Source organism: Oryx dammah, unplaced genomic scaffold (genome assembly GCF_014754425.2).
Source record: "Oryx dammah isolate SB20612 unplaced genomic scaffold, SCBI_Odam_1.1 HiC_scaffold_19, whole genome shotgun sequence".
Taxonomy (NCBI): domain Eukaryota; kingdom Metazoa; phylum Chordata; class Mammalia; order Artiodactyla; family Bovidae; genus Oryx; species Oryx dammah.
This window is the reverse complement of record NW_024070203.1, coordinates 34,497,504-34,516,465: the sequence shown is the minus strand read 5'-3', so window position 1 is coordinate 34,516,465 and position 18,962 is coordinate 34,497,504. Positions and strand designations below refer to the sequence as shown.

Sequence of the window (18,962 nt, the reverse complement as noted above, 5' to 3'; positions counted from 1 at the left end):
ACTTGAACCTCAGGATAGGATGCTATGTCAACAAGTGGAATTTAGTAATACTTGCTACTTGCAATTTACCTTGATTCATGGACCTAACATTTCAAGTTGTTCTTTACAGCATTGGGCTTTACTTCCATCACTAGTCACATCCACAACTGGGCACTGTTTTTACTTTGGCTCCGTCTCTTCATTCTTTCTGGAGTTATTTCTCCACTCTTCTTCAGTAGCATATTGGGCACCTACTAACCTGGGGAGTTCATCTTTCAGTGTCCTATCTTTTTTCCTTTTCTTGGGGTTCTCAAGGCAAGAATACTGAAGTGGTTTGCCATTCCCTTTTCCAGTAGACCACATTTTGTCAGAACTCTCCACCATGACCCATCCATCTTTGGTGGCCCTACACGGCATGGCTCATAGTTTCACTGAGTTAGACAAGGCTAGAACAACAGACTGGTTCCAAATTGGGAAAGGAGTACATCAAGACTGTATATTGTCATCTTGCTTATTTAACTTATATTCAGAGTACATCGTGTGAAATACCAGGCTGGATGAAGCACAAGCTGGAATCAAGATTACAGGGAGAAATATCAGTAACCTCAGATATGCACGTGACACCACCCTTATGGCAGAAAAAGAAGAGGAATTGAAGAGCCTCTCGATGAAGTGAAAGAGGAGAGTGAAAAGGCTGGCTTAAAACTCAACATTCGAAAGACTAAGGCATCATGGCATCTGGTCCCATCACTTCATGGCAAATAGACAGGGAAACAATGGAAACAGTGACAGACTTTATTTTGAGGGGCTCCAATATCACTGCAGATGGTGACTGCAGCCATGAAATAAAAAGATGTTTGCTCCTTGGAAGAAAAGCTATGACTCAACCTAGACAGCATATTGAAAAGTAGAGACATTACTTTGCCAACAAAGGTCCACCTAATCAAAGCTATGGTTTTTCCAGTGGTCATGTATGGACATGTATGGAGTGTTGGACTGTAAAGAAAATTGAGCACTGAAGAATTAACTGTGGTGTTGGAGAAAACTCTTAAGAGTCCCTTGAACTGCAAGGAGATCAAACGAGTCAATCCTAAAGGAAATCAGTTATGAATATTCATTGGAAGGACTGATGTTGAAGCTGAACCTCCAATACTTCAGCCACCTGATGCGAAGAGCTGACTCATTTGAAAAGACCCTGCTGCTGAGAAAGATTGAAGGCAGTAGGAGAAGCAGACTACAGAGGATGAGGTGGTTGGATGGCATCACCAACTCAATGGACAGGAGTTTGAGCAAGCTCTGCGAGTTGGTGATGGACAGGGAAGCCTGGTGTGCTGCAGTCCATGGGGTCACACAGAGTAGAGTAGGACATGACTGAGCACCTGAACTGAACTGAATACTTGCTAACCAGCTATGGATATTGTCTCCATATTACGTACAAGCCTTGTGATGGATGGTCAAAAGGCCCTAAGGGACTATGTGAGTCAAATTAATAAGTTATACTCAACAGAATTTATTTTGTTGTTTTTCAGTCACATCTGACTCTTTTTGACCCCATGGACTGCAGTACGTCAGGCTTCCTTGTCCTTCACCGTCTCTTGGAATTTGTTCAAACTCATATCCATTGAGTCAGTGATGCCATCCAACCATCTCATCCTCTATAGAGCTCACCTAATACCAGAGTACTCGTGATTCACCAGCAAACCACAAGCCAAGTGTTCTTCCTTTGACCAATACAACCCCAAAATGTCCTCTCCAACTGCATTAGGACGTGTGCTGGTTCAGACTGAACAGGTGAGTTATAAACAAGGCATTACACCCCACTGATTTCCCAGCTCGAGTAATAGTTTCAATTACGCCCCGATCCAAAATTCCAGGAGTACTTACCATGGGCAGCCTGGACAAACCAGACTGTGCTGCTGCATGAGGCTGTATTACTTAGAGAAGTCCTCGCTGATGACTCCTGACACTTGCTCTTTTGCCGTGTGACTGTGTACTGCTCTATAAAAAAAGGTGAAGTCTACTTTCCCCTCCCCTTGAGTCTGGGTTATTGTTGTTTATTCGCTAAGTTGTGTCCGACTCTTTGGACCCCATGGACTATAGACTGCCAGACTCCTCTGTCCATGGGATTCCCCAGGCAAGAATACTGGAGTGGGTTGCCATTCCTTTCTCCAGGGGATCTTCCCTACCCAGGGATGGAAACTGCATCTCCGCATGGGCAGGCAGGTTCTTTACTACTGAGCCACCAGGGAAGACTTGAGGCTGGGTTGCCCTTGGTCAATATAGTGCAGCAAGAGTGACATTCTAGGACTTCCAAGTCTAAGACAGTCTGGGTCTATTAAAACACTCCTTCGGGGCCCCCAGGAGGTACACAGTGAGGCCACAGGTAGGTAAGTAACCCCAGGTAAGCACGCAGTCCCAGGAGTTGGCAGCACGGGTGAGTCACCAGGGAAGTCAGCTTGCTGCCCCTTCAGACACACTCCCTGCAGAACTTTTGGACTACTATCTCAGAAGAGGTTCAGAAGTTCACCTGGCTGAGCCATATGAACCTGCTGAAAGGTGAAAAGTAACAGTAAATCTCTGTTTTGAACCACTAAGCTTCGGGGTGTTCTTGCACACAGAAACCTGGAAGAGCTATTGAGAGCATCTCACAGACAGCAGCTCTCGATTATCTGCTTATATTTATAAACACTATTTGTGTTGTTTTTTTTCCCAGGAGGTCTGATTTTTAGCATGGAGGCGAGGGGTTTGACTGGGGCATCTCTTTCATTTTCTAGGTTAAGGGGAAAAAAGTAGATTGCAGGCTTGCTATTAACTTTTTCCTTTCCAAATTTTCTTACTAATTGGAGATGTATTTTCAGGAAGGCATCAGTGAGTTATTTTGGTGAACAAAGCTCCTGGAGCTGGTGGAGTTCAAGGCCCCTCCTTAGATCTGAGCCTTTCATCTTTTTACCTTCTTCTGTGCATTCTGTTACAGGGGTTCATGCACTTGACTTTGCGGCTCAGAAAATTGCCCCTGTGGTGGAATATAGAAACATCTTTGTCTAGACGCGTTAGCAGTTACTTGGCAACTATTCACTGAATGAATACTCAGAGAAAGGTGGGGAGGATGCATGTAAATTAAGCTCTTAGCAAGTACTTGTTTGTTCACATTTGAGAGGAAAAACTCTTCAAGCTGCCTGCCGTGGAGTCACACAAAGCACAGTAGAAACTGTGGGACCTGCATGCTAGGCCTGATGACACACACAGGGCAGCACATGGTCCCCGAGCATCACAGGAAATGCGGTGAGCGGAACAAAACCCAGTGCGCCTGCGCGGGTGCACCTCCACGGGCCTGGTTATGGTCCGCAGAAAGCGGGTCAGTCTACGAAGACAGGTGCTACCACGCAGGAGACGTGTGCAGAGCTACCTGGTGGAGGGCGAGTGTCAAGTAGCAGGGATACAGGGAACTGCGGGCCCTAAAGTTGTCCAAATCTACCCTCTCCCAAAGCCCCCACAGGAGGGTCCTCCAGACTCGAGTTGGTGAATCCAAGAATTCCTTCCACCCACAATCCCTTGGCTCCTTCAGAGAAGCCAGAATAAACCAGATTCTCTCCATTTTTACTTCCACGGCAGTGTTTTAACCTTACTTCCATAGATCGGCAGTCTGCCAGATGCTTAACTCAGCTCTGTTCAGGACACTGACACCCAAGCCTGCGGCAACTGCACAAAGCAGCTCCGGACGTCCAGGGCCCCTCTCACAGGACCGCTTCTCTTTGCTCCACCCCGCAGCTGTCCATAGGGCATTTTCCACCTCCAGGCTCGGGCACGATGTCCCTCCTTCACCTTTTCTCCTCCCCCACCTGGTGAACATCTTTGACTCCGGGCTCAGCACAGAGGTCGCCCCCTCTGAGGAGCATTTCCAGACACCCTTGCCTGTCACTAGAATGAACCGTCTCCCTCTGCCTCTCCTGGACTCGGGGCACACTTCAGCCCTTAGACATGTAAATAAAGCAGCCTCTCTGGGCCTCCCGACCCCTGAAAGGCACAGTTCTATCTTAAATGACCCTGTGTACCCAAAGTCTAGTAAAACACATGGCACAGATCAGCCCCTAAGGGAAAAAAAAAAGAGTGAAAGATTCATACATTTGGGTATCCATTAAGAAGTATTTTGAAAAGTGAAGAACTCATAGATGAGGAAGGACATTCAAGGTATTATTAAGAATGCTTCAGCACCATATAATAATATTTCTCAATTAACAAAGAACAAGTCTTTCTGATGATATGTCATTAGTGTCGTTTTTTGTACAAAGGACAAGGACATTGTTATTTACCTCATAATTGGTCTTGTTGTTAGCACAAAGATAACAGAAACAATTCTGACCTTGTATGACCCAAATTTTGAAGGGTGTGTAAATATATTTCAGTGAGATTGGCAGAGATACTGTAAACAAGACAAATTATTACTTTATTCTAATTTTGATTAATTTTATCTCCAAATAATTCTATGCATACAAGCTCACAAGTCCTTCAAAATACAACCTCATAAGAGGATCATGAGGGTTTTTTTGAAATTTTAAATACAAATATTTTTATTCTTCCAAGAGACAAATATCATTAATCCTATTATACACATAGAGCAATAGAGAAATTCCGTGCTGACTAGCACAGGAGTTCAGATAAATTTGATTCTGAATTAGAAACAGTTATGCTTCCTAGAATAAAATGGTTTCAAACAATGCTTCGTTTTCTCCACTTTAAGTCCGGAAAACAAGCAGAGAACACTATCAGCAAGGATTCTATCATGCATTTCATACTAATATTGGTTTGGTGTGTACCTTTTGTCATTTGTCTGCTTCTGCTCGCTGTGTATTGCTGTGGTGAAGGGCACCCTGGTTCACACAGCCCTAGAGGCAGGGGACCGCTGTGCAGCCCACTTCAGCTCCAGCCCCACTGCTGGTCCAGAGGGGCTGCTGCCAGATACTCTAGACCCATGATGCATCTCATCACCAGGGAAAGGAGAGGTTGAAAATGAGCATCTAGGACTTCCCTGGTAGTCCAGTGGTTAATAATCCACCTGCCAATGCAAGGATATAGTTTTGATTCCTGGTCTGGGAAGATTCCACATGCCATGAGGCAACAAAGCTCAAGGGCCACAACTACTGAGCCGACGCTCTAGAGCTCAAGCTGTTCAACAAGGGAGTAGCTCCTACTCACTGCAACTAGAGAAAGCCCACATACAGAAACAAACACCCAGCACAGCCACAAATAAATAAAGACCATTTAAAAAAAGAATGATTAAAAAAAGAGAGAGCATTTACTGGGTATATAAGATGCAGCAGGGTCTATGTAGGTGCTTTATGGATATGATTTGACCTAATCCTCACAAGACTCCATCATTTCTATTATCATCTCGATTTTATAAGAAAGAACCAGGCACAGAGAAACAAAGATTTCCTCAAGCCATGCAGCAGGTAAGTGGTGTCATCAAGATGTAGAATCTGCACTATTAACCAAGATGCTCAGCAGCTCCTCTGTGTGCCAGACCTGTTACAGGTCCCTATTCAGGAGGGACAGACTGTTCTCTGGTGCAGCTGAGCATGAGTCCCCTGCTCCTCTCTGAGTGTATTCAGCTCCACCTCACACCTGGGTCGCTGGCAGGTAAGATGGCATCACAGGTAAATGCATGCTCCTGTCAGGCGCCCAGGTTTCTTGTGACCAACCTCAGCCCGGATTCCAGCTTCTCATCAGTGGCATTTCTGCCTCATCAGAACAGGCTCCTCTGTCCATGGGATTTTCCAGGCAAGAATCCTGGAGTGGGTTGCCATGCCCTCCTCCAGGGGATCTTCCGACCCAGGGACCAAACCTGCGTCTCCTGCGATGGCAGGTGTGTTCTTTACGACTGAGCCACCTGGGAACCATAACACCACCAGATTCCAAATAAATTGCAAAGACAAAAATGAATACACAAAAAGCTCAAAACCCCAAACTTGTTAGTACCTTATTTCATTCCCAAGAAAGTTAAGGGAAAAAATCCCCTAATGCCAGATAATAGTAACAATAACAGAAGTCATCAGCAGAAACCGAGTGATGAGCAGTCACGCTCAAGACAGCCAAGTTGTTGTGGGGGTGCCAACACCCCTGGGCCAAGTGTTGGGCTCCCAAGGGGTGGGAGCCAGGCTTGAGACTTTTGGAAATGAGGGCAAAGGGGCTGTACCCTCAGTGAAATGTTGGCCAGCAAATAACTGTCAGCAAAGGAAGCTCAGCGGAAACACGATTTATGTCTATGAAAGTTCCAGGTGGAAAGAGATTACTACAGATAATAACAGCAAAAATAATAATCTTCTCTGACAGTTAAAAACATCCTTTCACTTAGGTCTGAAATAAGGTTGAAAGCTAAAGATCCAAAAATACGGCCTAATAAGTTAGGAAAATAATACAACAAAATAAATCCAAAGATACAGATGATATATACACACATAAACACACACATTCTTAGTGTCTAGGGGATGTCAGAAAAAATTTCATTAAACAAGAACAGTACAGACTATGGAGTCGAATCATTTGGATTCAAATCCTAAATTTGCTACTTGCCATCTGTGTGACTTTAGGCAAGTTAAAAACAAAAAAAAAACACTTCTCTGTCCTTTAGCTTCATCACCTGTAAAATGGAACAGTGATACCATGGCTTCCGTGCATTATCGAGAGGATTACATAAATGTAGATTGAATTACATAGCCTCAGCACAGCACATCCTACACATGTTCACTACTCATGCTACCTTTACTGCTTCTCCACATTGCACCAGAGACCTAGATAGCATGTTTGGGCAAGAAAAGGTGATGACTATTCACACATGATATGGCTGTTTTTTTCAGATCATTCAATAGTATCTTGAGAAGACTTATTAGAAATAGAATTATTAATAATTTAAATATATTTATGAGCTTCTCTTCCAAGGAGTAAGTGTCTTTTAATTTCCTGGCTGCAATCACCATTTGCAGTGATTTTGGAGCCCCCAAAAATAAAGTCTGACACTGTTTCCACTGTTTCCCCATCTATTTGCCATGAAGTGATGGGACCAGATGCCATCATCTTCGTTTTCTGAATGTTGAACTTTATGCCAACTTTTTCACTCTCCTCTTTCACTTTCATCAAGAGGCTTTTTAGTTCCTCTTCACTTTCTGCCATAAGGATGGTATCCTCTGCATATCTGAGGTTATTGATATTTCTCCCGGCAATCTTGACGCTTACTCCTTGGAAGGAAAGTTATGACGAACCTAGGTAGCATATTCAAAAGCTGACACATTACTTTGTAAACAAAGGTCCATCTAGTCAAGGCTATGGTTTTTCCAGTGGTCATGTATGAATGTGAGAGTTGGACTGTGAAGAAAGCTGAGCACCAAAGAACTGATGCTTTTGAACTGTGGTGTTGGAGAAGACTCTTGAGAATCCCTTTGACTGCAAGGAGATCCAACCAGTCCATCCTAAAGGAAATCAGTCTGGGTGTTCTTTGGAAGAACTGATGCTAAGCTGAAAGTCCAATACTTTGGCCAACTCATGCAAATAGTTGAATCATTGGAAAAGACCCTGATGCTGGGAGGGATTGAGGGCAGGAGGAGAAGGGGCCAACAGAGGATGAGATGGCTGGATGGCATCACCGACTCGATGGACATGAGTTTGAGTGAACTCCAGGATTTGGTGATGAACAGGGAGGCCTGGCGTGCTGCAATTCATGGGGTTGCAAAGAGTCAGACACGACTGAGTGACTGAACTGAACTGAACTGATGAGCTTCCCTGGTGGTTCAGTTGGTAAAGACACTGCCTGCAATGCAGGAAACACGGGTTTGAATCCTGGGTTGGGAAGATCCCCTGGAAGAGGAAATGGCAACCCACACCAGCATTCTTGCCTGGAGAATCCCCTGGATAGAGGAGCCTGGCAGGCTACAGCCCACGGGTTCACAAAGAGTTGGACACAATTTAGTGACTAGACCATCACCACCAAATGTATTTATTATTACAGAATAGATATAAATTTATTGGCATTAACAAGAGGGTTTAGTCATTAGCTATAAGAGGTACCCAGAAGGCACTGACAAGTTGGAAAAGTCAATCCACCAAAGTACATTAAAGATATTATCTCATGACCTAGTCCAGTCTAATTCAGAAACGCAATTTTACCATGGCAATAATTTCACCTATAGAATTATAAATATTTGCATTTATAAGCTGTCTAGGTTTGGGAGACATGTCTTTAGGTAACTGTGTGAGTTTACTAAATGTGGCACAGAGTTAGTGATGGTACATCATCATATTTATTATTAATCACCCCAAAATGAACTTAACTCAGCTGATCCCTCCTTTTACTTTCCTGCTCCCATCACACTGAGATAGCTTCTTGGTCTACTTTCTTCCTACTGCAGCAGCATAAAAAGGCATGAATTACATAAATGTGCCTCATATGCTTTCAAAATCTAAGACTCAGTGTTGAGTTTGCTCCTCAACACTTAACCACAACATAGCCCTGCCTTGTCAGATTAGGCTACTTAACTTCTCAAGGTCTTTTCACACCATAAATTAGCTTATTCATGTAACTCTAAGTCTATTAATGAATTTCTAAGAATTATATTGAAATGGAGCAGGGACCCCACTTTTGGTAACCCAAGGCATATTAAAGATCAAATTCTTTAGTATTCTTCAGAATTTAAAAATGAAATAAAATAAAAGAGGATCATTCACAAATAATTAAGGTGTATCACAAACTAAGGCCTGTGATTAATCCACATTTGTGCTATAAAAAAAAAAAAAACATTATAGTGAGGCCAGAAGAATAAATGGAAACCACTGAAATAATAACCAAAAAAATCTTACAATAGTTTATTTTAATCAAAATTACACTGATAAACTCTATCTACCAAACTCCTAGGTAACCACTACTACTATATAATGTAACTTCACTATATTTGGTATCACTTATATTGATACTTTGGACACCTGATGCGAAGAGTCAACACATTGGAAAAGATACTGATGTTGAGAAAGATTGAGGGCAAGAGGAGAAGCAGGCAGCAGAGGATGAGATGGTTAGATTGCATCACCAAATCAATGGACATGAGTTTGAGCACACTCCAGGAGATGGTGGAGGACAGAGGAGTCTGGCATGTTGCAGTCCATGGCGTCACAAAGAGTCAGACATGACTTAGGGACTGAACAATAACAACAATATTGGTTATATGGCTAATATTATTAACAAAAGAATTCCAACATTTTCATCCTTAATTGGGGTCTTCAGCTTAAAACTATTAGCTTTTATTATTCTTATATGCCCTGCCAAGTTCTGGAATTAATGGATAATTTTTCACTTAGAATGTCATTCCAAGCTTTATTATTTAAAGGTTTATTGTAAGACACAAACCTTTTAAGAGTCCTTAAAATTACTAAGAGATTTCAGTACATTAGTAAAATTCTGTTTATATTAATACACACACAGCCTTTCCTCTATAAATAACTAAAAAACAAAAAGTAAAATATAAGCCAAAATGCAGTTTCTAATATTAATAAAGACAAGTGCTAATTATCAGCTTGAATGTGATGTCTTCATCTCAGTAGCCATCCTGGTCAATATAGGATTTCATGAATACAACACTGTCAGCATTAAACCCTGCCTAGTTTCAAATTATCATACACAGTACAAACACTTTTGAAAACATAGAGGTTTGATTACTTGACATGCATATTAAGGAATCTGTATTTACCAATCCCACTTGAATCAGCTTTAAAATGTAAACTTGTTAATAATAATCACAGGTTGATTTGAAGAAGATCTAATAGACAAAGCTAAACTCAAAAGACTTAAAAATAAAACTGAGAAATCAGTATGCAAAGTTAGTGGTAAATAAAAGAGTATAATTAATAGAAATTAACCCTTTGAAAAATAATTATTTTTCCCATACATTTATATTATTGAAGAAAAAAGCATCTGTGGCTAAAGTGGCTTTTGTTAGTTTCTTTATAAATCAGACCATGATTTAATACCTGTTTCTGCAATCATTTTAAGTGTTTTTTAGTCAATAGTTTAAACTCAGTTAAAATATACTAAAAATTGTTTGAGGTAGGTAATCTTGGAACAGAAATAAATTATTTCCAGATGATTAAATAGACAAAAAGTGGCAACAGCATTTGCCATTTGCCTCTTGTATTTTAGGTTGATGATTTATTTGCATTTCTGCAAAAAATAAAAGTGAAGTGCAGTTAATAATAGATCTGTTTGATGATATTATAAGTGACAGGAAAAAAAAGTGTGACTTTAACTCTTAAATGGAAGTAAATCCTTGGGTTGATTGTTAACTCACAGGAGGGCCTGTGCAGTGCCCAGACACACCTTACACACTCTTCTGTGTATAATCTGATGTGAAACGTAAGCTGTGGAAGGGAATGCTCTGGGGACACCTGAGAGTGTCCTTGATGTCCGTTGTACGAAAGTCAGCTTGTACTTTATTCTACTGCAGCTGTCATTGATCCTCACCTTGAAGACCAAGTCAATCTCTGCATGGATTATGCCCTGAGACATAAATGGAAACCATCTGAGGGAAAGGAAAAAGAGAGAACAGAAAGGAGATAAAATTAATATTTTTTCTCTATGTTTACAATGAGTTTGATTCTGCATTGATGTTGAATGTTAAAAGGTAACTATGGAAAGAGCTTTTTATAAAGTCAAGCACAGTTCAATCTACCATTTACTCATACCCGTGGGAAATGACACCATCACTGTGGCTTGAAGAATAAAGCACCGCTAGACTTGCGGCTCAGTCCTGCCCACTGCCCCCACCATCACTGCTCAGGATGGGCTGTGACGGGGCCAAAAGCTGCCAAAAACCCTGAGCCTGATGCCTGGCGGGGCCAGAGGGTGGCTGCCCTGTGGTCCAAGGGAATCTGGCACAGAAAGGTAGGTGCCACCATTTCATTACATCCTGAGGATGGGCCTCTGTCTTGCTTTCACGTAGCTTCCTTTAGTAGCTTTCCCTCAGTGTCTCCAAAAAGAATCACATTACCTTAAAATTCAGGGCTAATATCCCACCTTGGGAAATGTGCCTGTGGGGAGTCGAGCTGGTCCTGGCCACGTCCCTCTAAACCAGCCCAGCCTCCAAGTTAGAAACAGCTTGTGCAGAAGAAGGCTAGGCTCAGAGACCTAGTAGTAGTAGTTTCACCACTTCCTGGCCTTGTGAGCTCAGTTTCCTTGACTAGATCACCTGCCTCAAGGTGTGGGGAGGTGGAAACACTGATGTCTTACTAAGCGGTACATAAATGTTACTATTATCCCATAAGAACCACTGTTACAGTTATGCCACGCTCCTTCCATCCATCCTCCCAGGCAGTAGACCCTCAGAAAGAGTCTTCTGTGTGCCAGGCTCCTTGCTGAGTGCTGCAGTTACAAGGACAGGAGTGATAGGGCACCTGAGCTGAAGGAGTTTCTGATGTCAAAGAAGAAACCAATGTGCAAAGGTGTAACTGTGCAAAGTCACATGTGATGTGAGAGATGCTTACAGGTGTTATAGGAGGCAGAGGGGAGACTGACTGTCTCTGAGTGGCCAGAATTGGCAAGTTCAAAGAATGAAGGACAAAAACCTTTCAGCAAAGAGGTGCTGACTGGGCTGACAGTTGGTCAGTGAGCAGATGCCTGATGGACAGCAAGAGGTTGGGATGGCACCACGGGGAGAGAGAGTGGTAGTGGCCGAGATATACAGAGCAGATGCCACAGGGCTGGGGCACAGGGCGCTACTGGGAAACACACGGCAGGGTGGACAGGGGGTGCTCTGTCGGGGGAGTCACTAAGTTGGGGTCGGGGAGTCCTGGGATCTGAGAATGCTTAGGAATTCAGAGGCCAAGCTGTGGGACTGACCTGACCAGAGTGGCCTTGAAATCACTGGAGGATGCTAACAGGTGAGGCTGAAGAGGACCTGTGGACACACACCTGCTGCCCAACTGTCAGCACCGCTCCTCTCTGCACCTTCAAAGGTGGGGAGAAACCTCCTTCCTTCTGACCCTCAGCTCACGGCATTCTTTCTCTTCCTTCTCTAGAGTCTAACAACGTATCATTTACTTTATGCATTTATTGAGCCCTTAGTTATGCTATCTTTCTTGTTTTGGTTTATGTGTCCATCCAGTATTCTTGCTTGGAGAATCCCATGGACAGAGGAGCCTGGGGGAGGGCTACAGTCTGGGGGGTTGCAAAGAGTTGGACATGACCAAGCATGTACACGTGGCATCAGAGAGAATCCATCTTTGCAGCCAGATGACTGTCTCCACAGCTTCCTTCATAGGCCAGGACCAGGCCAGCCTCATGTGCATTGGAATTCTACCTGGAGTCAGACCGCCTGGCTCCCACACTGACATGTGAACCACACTCTTGACCTCTAAGCCTCAGTTTCCCCATTTGTAAATTATACATAATGATCATACCTACACCATTAAGGATGCAGGATTAAACACACATATTCAATTATATCATCTGATGTGTGCCAACATGTGATAAATGGTCAGTAAATACGAGTTGCTGCTATATTCTTATACTATATATGCTATACTATAATATATACTAGAGTATATATTATATACACTATATAAGCTCACTCACTCGCTCAGTAACTTCAGTGGTGTCCAACTCTTTATGACCCCAAAGACTGTAGCCCGCCAGGCTCCTCTGCCCATGGAATTCTCCAGGCAAGAACACTGGAACGGGTTGCCATGCCCTCCTCCAGGGGATCTCCCCAACCCAGGAATCAAACCCACCATCTCTTGTGTCTCCAGCATTGGCAGGTGGGATCTTTACCATTAGTACCACCTGAGAAGCCCCATATAAGTATGCACTGTATATATTATACATTATATATATATTACATTTTACATATATACATATTACATATATACATTATACACATATATATTATACATTATAAATATATATACTTATACTATATATAAACTATTAAAGTATATTACACTATTATATTCCCTCATTGCCAAATACAGTACCTTGTACATAGCTGGTGATGGAGCCAATGTAATTCAGGCAATGGCCCTCTCCCACCCAGGCCCCTCTTTTCAGAAGAAACAACCCTTGGAGAGCAAGGTTTGTACCAAATGACCTGCTCTCATCCTAGCCAATTGGAGGACAGATTAGTTAATCAGGTGTTCTCTCTAAATATTTTGACCTCAGAGTTACAGAAACGGTGATCTGAGAATGCCACCCCAGGAGGCATCACAGTGCCCATACTGTTAAGGCCGGTTGGTGTTCTGGAACCCAAGCTGACCGCAACCCAAAGAGATGGGTGAGAAGAACATTCCAGAAGCAGCTCATCTCCAGAGACAAGACAACAGACTTTCAATGAAGTGACACCTTGACAATCCAGAGAGCATGACTGGCTGTCTGCTCACTTTCCAGCTTACCAAGTCCAGCTTTATTTCCTGAAGCTGGGTTCCATGAGAAGTACCTTCAAAACTGCCATTTCTAAAATGAGCTTTAACGAATTTCTCATCCTTGCAACCAAACCTGAGTTTACTGACTGACCAATTAATGTTTTAAAAAATCATACTCTAGTCTTGTGTTCAGTCCACTTATGGGAAGTCTCTGCTGTGATTTCTCTTTTTTCCTTCAGAAACTGCTGGACTAAAACAAGCTCTGAAGCTAAGCAGGGTCGGGCCTGGTTAGTACTTGGATAGAAAACAAACTCTGACTCTGAAAGCCACAGAGACCTCTGAGCATTAGATGCCTACTAAAAATAACTCTCTTAGCCAGCTCCAGGTTTAGATTCTTAAAGGCTTGAAATCACCGAAACTATTAGTTTTTTTAATGTTTATTTTTGGCTGTGCTGGGTCTTCATTGCTGGCTTTTCTCTAGCTGCGGCAAGCAGGGGCTACTCTCTAATTGCAGTGCACAAGCTTCTCATTGCGGTGGCTTCTTTTGTTGTGGAGCATGGAGTCTTGGGCGCATAGGCTTCAGTAGTTCTAGCTCGTGGGCTCCAGACCACAGGCTCAGAAGTTGTGGCACACAGGCTTAGATGCTCCATGGCATGTGGGGAACCTGTGTCTCCTACATTGGCAGGCAGATTCTTCACCATTGAGCCACCAGGGAAGCCCAAAGTGTTAACTCTTAATTCCCTTCGGTGGCCGTCATTTCTATGAATTTTTTTTTAAATAGTTGTATTTTTACAAAGAGCCATCAGCTCTTTCCTCATGTATCATTTCTAGTGAACAGAACAGGACAGATTTTAGTCTCTAGATGAGAACTGTTTGCAGGACACAAGTGTTTCCTTCTGCATGTGTCTCCATCTACCTGCCTGGGCACCTGTCTACGCCCATCCTTCAGTTTCTACCCGATCAAGTCCTGCAGAAGGAGCTGAGCAATTAGCCAAGGCCAGTTGTTGAGGACTGAGAACCACGTTTCACATCAGGACTCGAACATCCCCCTGAAGTCAGTGAACAGACGGGAGTATTGGAGCAGTGAGCCTGGAGGGGAGCACCGTGATGTCAAAGGCATGGAACTAAAAGCAAACAGCAGGCGCTTGCTTGCCCAAGCACAGTATACCCATTACGCAGCCACAGCAGAAGCTCACTTCAACCTTGCTCCCATCACCAGGGAGCTCCCTTTCACTGGGATAACTAGGAGATACAAACACAGAAGAAAACTTTTCTCGCCTTTTATGATTCAAGTCAACAAGCCATAGACATCTGTGTGATCTTGCCCTAAGACACGTGGGCTCTTTCAGGTGGGGGGTGTGTGTGAGAAGGTGGTAGAGATTAGATAGTGTCTGAGATACATTTTGGATATGGCAACCACTCATTCACACTGAAAATGGCAGAAGGAACATAAATGCTTGTAAGAAGGTCGTCTCCACACCGCTCCGAGAGATGAGCAGAACTTCTGCCTGTGCCTCATTCTGTCAGTTTCCACCATCGCCACTTGTCACTTTAGTACCAAGGACTGGCTCAAACTGACAAAGAGAGCCCAGGAGCCAGCAGCAGCACAAATACATGCTCAGAATAGCAAGAAATGATTAACAGTGGCCTCATTTGGGGAAAAAAAATCAGTAGAGTTAAATGATTGCTCACTGTCTCATGATAATTTTTATTATTTTCTCTCCCCTACAAAAATAGTATTTTATATTTTTATACCTTATCAAAATTTTAACCTCCTTTCTTATCCATGTTATTCATCATTCTCCCCTCTTTTCCAGAAAGGGAAAATAAAATCATTTGTACATGCACTGAGCACTGAAGAATTGATGCTTTTGAACTGTGGTGCTGGAGAAGACTCTTGAGAGTCCCTTCTGCAAGGAAATCAAACCAGTCAATCCTAAAGGAAATCAATCCTGAATACTCATTGGAAAGACTGATGCTGAAGTTGAAGCTCCAACACTTTGGTCACCTGATGCAAAGAGCCAACTCATCGGAAAAGACTCTGATGCTGGGAAAGATTAAGGGCAGGAGGAGAAGAGGGCAAAAGAGCGTGAGATGGCTGAATGCCATCACCAACTCAATGGACATGAATCTGAGCAAACTCTGGGAGGTAGTGAAGGACAGAGAAACCTGGGGTTCTGCATTCCATGGGGTTGCAGAGTTGGACACTGGCTGAGTGACTGAACAACAACACGGGCTGAACTAGTTTGAAAGCAAATGAATACATAAACAATTTTTAATGACACATCTGAGGATGTTACAGAGGGGACTCATTAGGTGACCTGTGAGGTTTCTTCCTGAGATTCCACTGTGCTTTCCACTAGTTCCTCCCTCTCTTCCTGCCACTCCCTCCCTCCTTCCTTCTATTTTTACAACTGGCTGAGTCCCTACTTGGTGTAAGAATCCATGTTGAATAAAAACAAATGTGTGTGACCCCACTCTTAGGACGGTTATCATCTAGCATGTGAGGCAAACGGTTCACAAGGATGGTGGCCACTGGCAGGTCTCAGCACCACGTAGAGGCCCGAGTAAAGGCTGGAGAACTTTCCAGAGACGAGCTCCCCTCTGATTGGACAAGGGGAGAAAGCTTTGTGGCATGGGCAGCACTTCACCCTGGGCGTTGAAGGGTCTGTATTTCAATAAGCAGTGTGTGTGTGTTCATGTGCACACTCAGGCATATCTGACTCTCCTCACAACCCCATGGACTGTAGCCCACCAACTTCTCTGCCTGTGGGATTTCCCAGGCAAGCATACTGGAGTGGATTGCTATTTCCTTCTCCAGGGGATATTCTTCACCCAAGGATTGAACCCTGTGTCTCCTGCTTCTCCGGCACTGCAGGTGGACCCTCTACCACTAAGCTACCAGGAAAGTCAAGACATAGTTAACCCTTTTAGGTCCAGTGCTCTAATCTCCAGCCCCTTCTTTCATGTGATTTCCCACAATACTTAGGGTGTCTTGATGAGCACATGCCCTTAGGCTCAGGTGAACACACACACAATTCTAACTTATTCTATTCCAGGAAACATGGAGGATGCTGAACAGAAAAACAGAAAAACGATGGACCTGAACTTGAGAAAAGTCTTCTGGGAGTTTGAAGAGGTAGACTAAATGTAAACACAGAAACGTGACCCGGAAGTAGTGGGTTAGTGTCATGTGCTTTGGTAAAGGTTTACTAAGCCCAGCCCCCAGCTGGAGGGCAGGTTCCAGGCAGAGGGCACAGCCCTCTTCTTAGCTCACAGTAAAGACACTGGTGAGAGCCCGAGAGGCTCCAGGCAGTGCGTTGAAGCTGGGAAGGGTACGGGGCGGCCTGGGAGCAGAGAGAAGCCGAGCCTGCAGCCTCCTGACCTGTCAGCCGCCCCAACCTGTGGCCTTAGCAGCTCCCGCTGCAGGACAGGGAGTTGACTAGAGATGGTCCTGAAGGCGGGGTGGGGCCTTCCTCTCCGCTCTGCCCATATGCTAGCTTCATGGGCATGCAGGGAGGTGAGCTACCTTCATGGAACAGCAGACCCCCTTTCGCACAGTCAGCAAGATGGCGTCGAGCGTCGGGAAATGGGCAGCCTGGGCTGGAGCAGAGCTGGCATTCCAGCTGTGGACAGCACCCAGGACCTGCTGACACTGTGCTGTCCAGAGTGGACATCTTCCCGAGTCTGCTTTCCTTCCACTTTTACACAAAGGAAATTATCTCAACCTTTCTCCAAAAAAAAAAAAAAAAAGAGGCCTCCTGGCTAGAAATGAGGCTAGAACACTTACAAGCGTCGGTTGCAGCCTCAGCCTGGAGAACCCGGTGGGGCTGCCTATCCTCAGTCCTTAGGATAAAATGCCTCAGGGTCCCCTCCCTCCACCACCCCACGATTTGGTTTTATGAGGACAGAGCTGGTTGTGCTGCTCTGCCCTGACAAGTACAGTTAGGTAGTTGTTTTTAAATGTCATTTATTTGTATTTAACTTTTCAGTTTCTGCATCCATAAATCCCTTCCTATTTAGAATCGCCTGGGGTAGGCCTTTATTTCCAATAACCTGCTTGCACGAGCTCTTGTCAAGTCCACTTCCCAAACCCGCCGGGTGGAATGGAAGATGACACTGAGAGCTTCCTCGACTGGAGGCTGAAAAACTTTGCTGCTGCTGACTGTCTGTGGACCTAGACCTTCCGCGGTAAAGTGGGTTCATGTATATATTCATAAAAGACATCATTTCTATTCAGAAGTAGCTGCTAGCTTTGGACGGAGGAGCCTGGTAGACTGCAGTCCATGGGGTCACTAAGAGTCGGACATGACTGAGCGACTTCACCTTCACTTTTCACTTTCATGCACTGGAGAGGGAAATGGCAACCCACTCCAGTGTTCTTGCCTGGAGAATCCCAGGGACGGTGGAGCCTGATGGGCTGCCCTCTATGGGGTCTCACAGAGTCAGACACGACTGAAGCGACTTAGCAGCAGCAGCAGGAGCAGCAGCTAGCTTTTAAAATATTATTTCATTATTAAAAGTCTACTCACATGCACAGGCACGTGTCCAAAAACACTACAAGTTTGATGATAAACAGAAGTCTAGAGATCCCTAATTTAATGTTAATAAACTTGCAGTGGATAGTACTCCACTCAAATAGTATATGGATTAAAGGTGCCTCCCGAGTTCATGTCTACATAGAACCTCAGGATGTGACCACATCACATGGAAAGAGGCACTTGGCAGATGTAACTGATTAAGATGAGGTCAGACTGGAGCAAGGCCTGCCAGCCCTCTGCTCTAGGGTCCTCATCAGAAGAGGAGGAGCGACACAGAGACACAGAGATAAACAGGAAACAGCCTGTGATGACAGAGGCAGAGCCTAGAGCTACGCAAACATGGGGGCACCACAGGCTTCGAGCAGCATCTGACCAGCCAAGACATTAGAAGAGAGGAGAAAGAGCGACCCCGAGATGTCAGAGCCCTGATGACCTGCATTTCAGACTTACAGCCTCCAGACCTATGAGAGAATACAGTTCTGCTGCTTCAGGCCACCAAATCTGCAGAATACCAAGTCTATAATTTGTTAGAGCATTCACTGGCAACTAATACAAATAGTGAAAAGACTCTACCTACCACGTGTGTGTGCTCAGTCATGTCCAACTCTTTGTGAACCTATGGACTGTAGTCTGGCCAGGTTCCTCTGTCCATGAGACTTTCCAGGCAAGAATACTAGAGTGGGTTGTCATTTCCTCCTCCAGGGATCTTCCCAACTCAGGGGTTGAACCTGTGTCTCCTGCATCTCAAGCACTGGCAGGTGGGGTGTTTACCACTGAGTCACCTATCACTACAGTAAAGAAGAATATTTACTTCCATTCATAGTCAGTTGAATGTTTACCTGATGCAGATGCAAATTTTGCTTGCTCCAAACCTCAAGCAGCCAACTCTTCTGTGTGAACGGCAGAAATTCAGTGCTGTATACTCTATCTATGGGTTTCCCAGGTGGCTCAGTGATAAAGAATCTGCCTGCGATGCAGGAGATGTGGGTTCGATCCCTAGGTCAGGAAGATCCCCTGGAGAAGGAAATGGCAAGCCACTCCAGTATTCTT

General features: G+C 44.1%; 1 protein-coding gene across 1 annotated transcript in view; it reads right to left on the bottom strand.

The window, feature by feature from the left end:
* Nucleotides 1-7,939: 7,939 nt before the first annotated feature.
* The window catches only part of LOC120878581, a 145,882-nt gene continuing 134,859 nt past the window's right edge, over nt 7,940-18,962 (bottom strand). Inside the window, exon 18 of the mRNA XM_040261230.1 lies at nt 7,940-10,538. Coding sequence (XP_040117164.1) covers nt 10,510-10,538 — 29 coding nt within the window. The 3' untranslated portion in view covers nt 7,940-10,509. The remainder of the gene's footprint in view (nt 10,539-18,962) is intronic.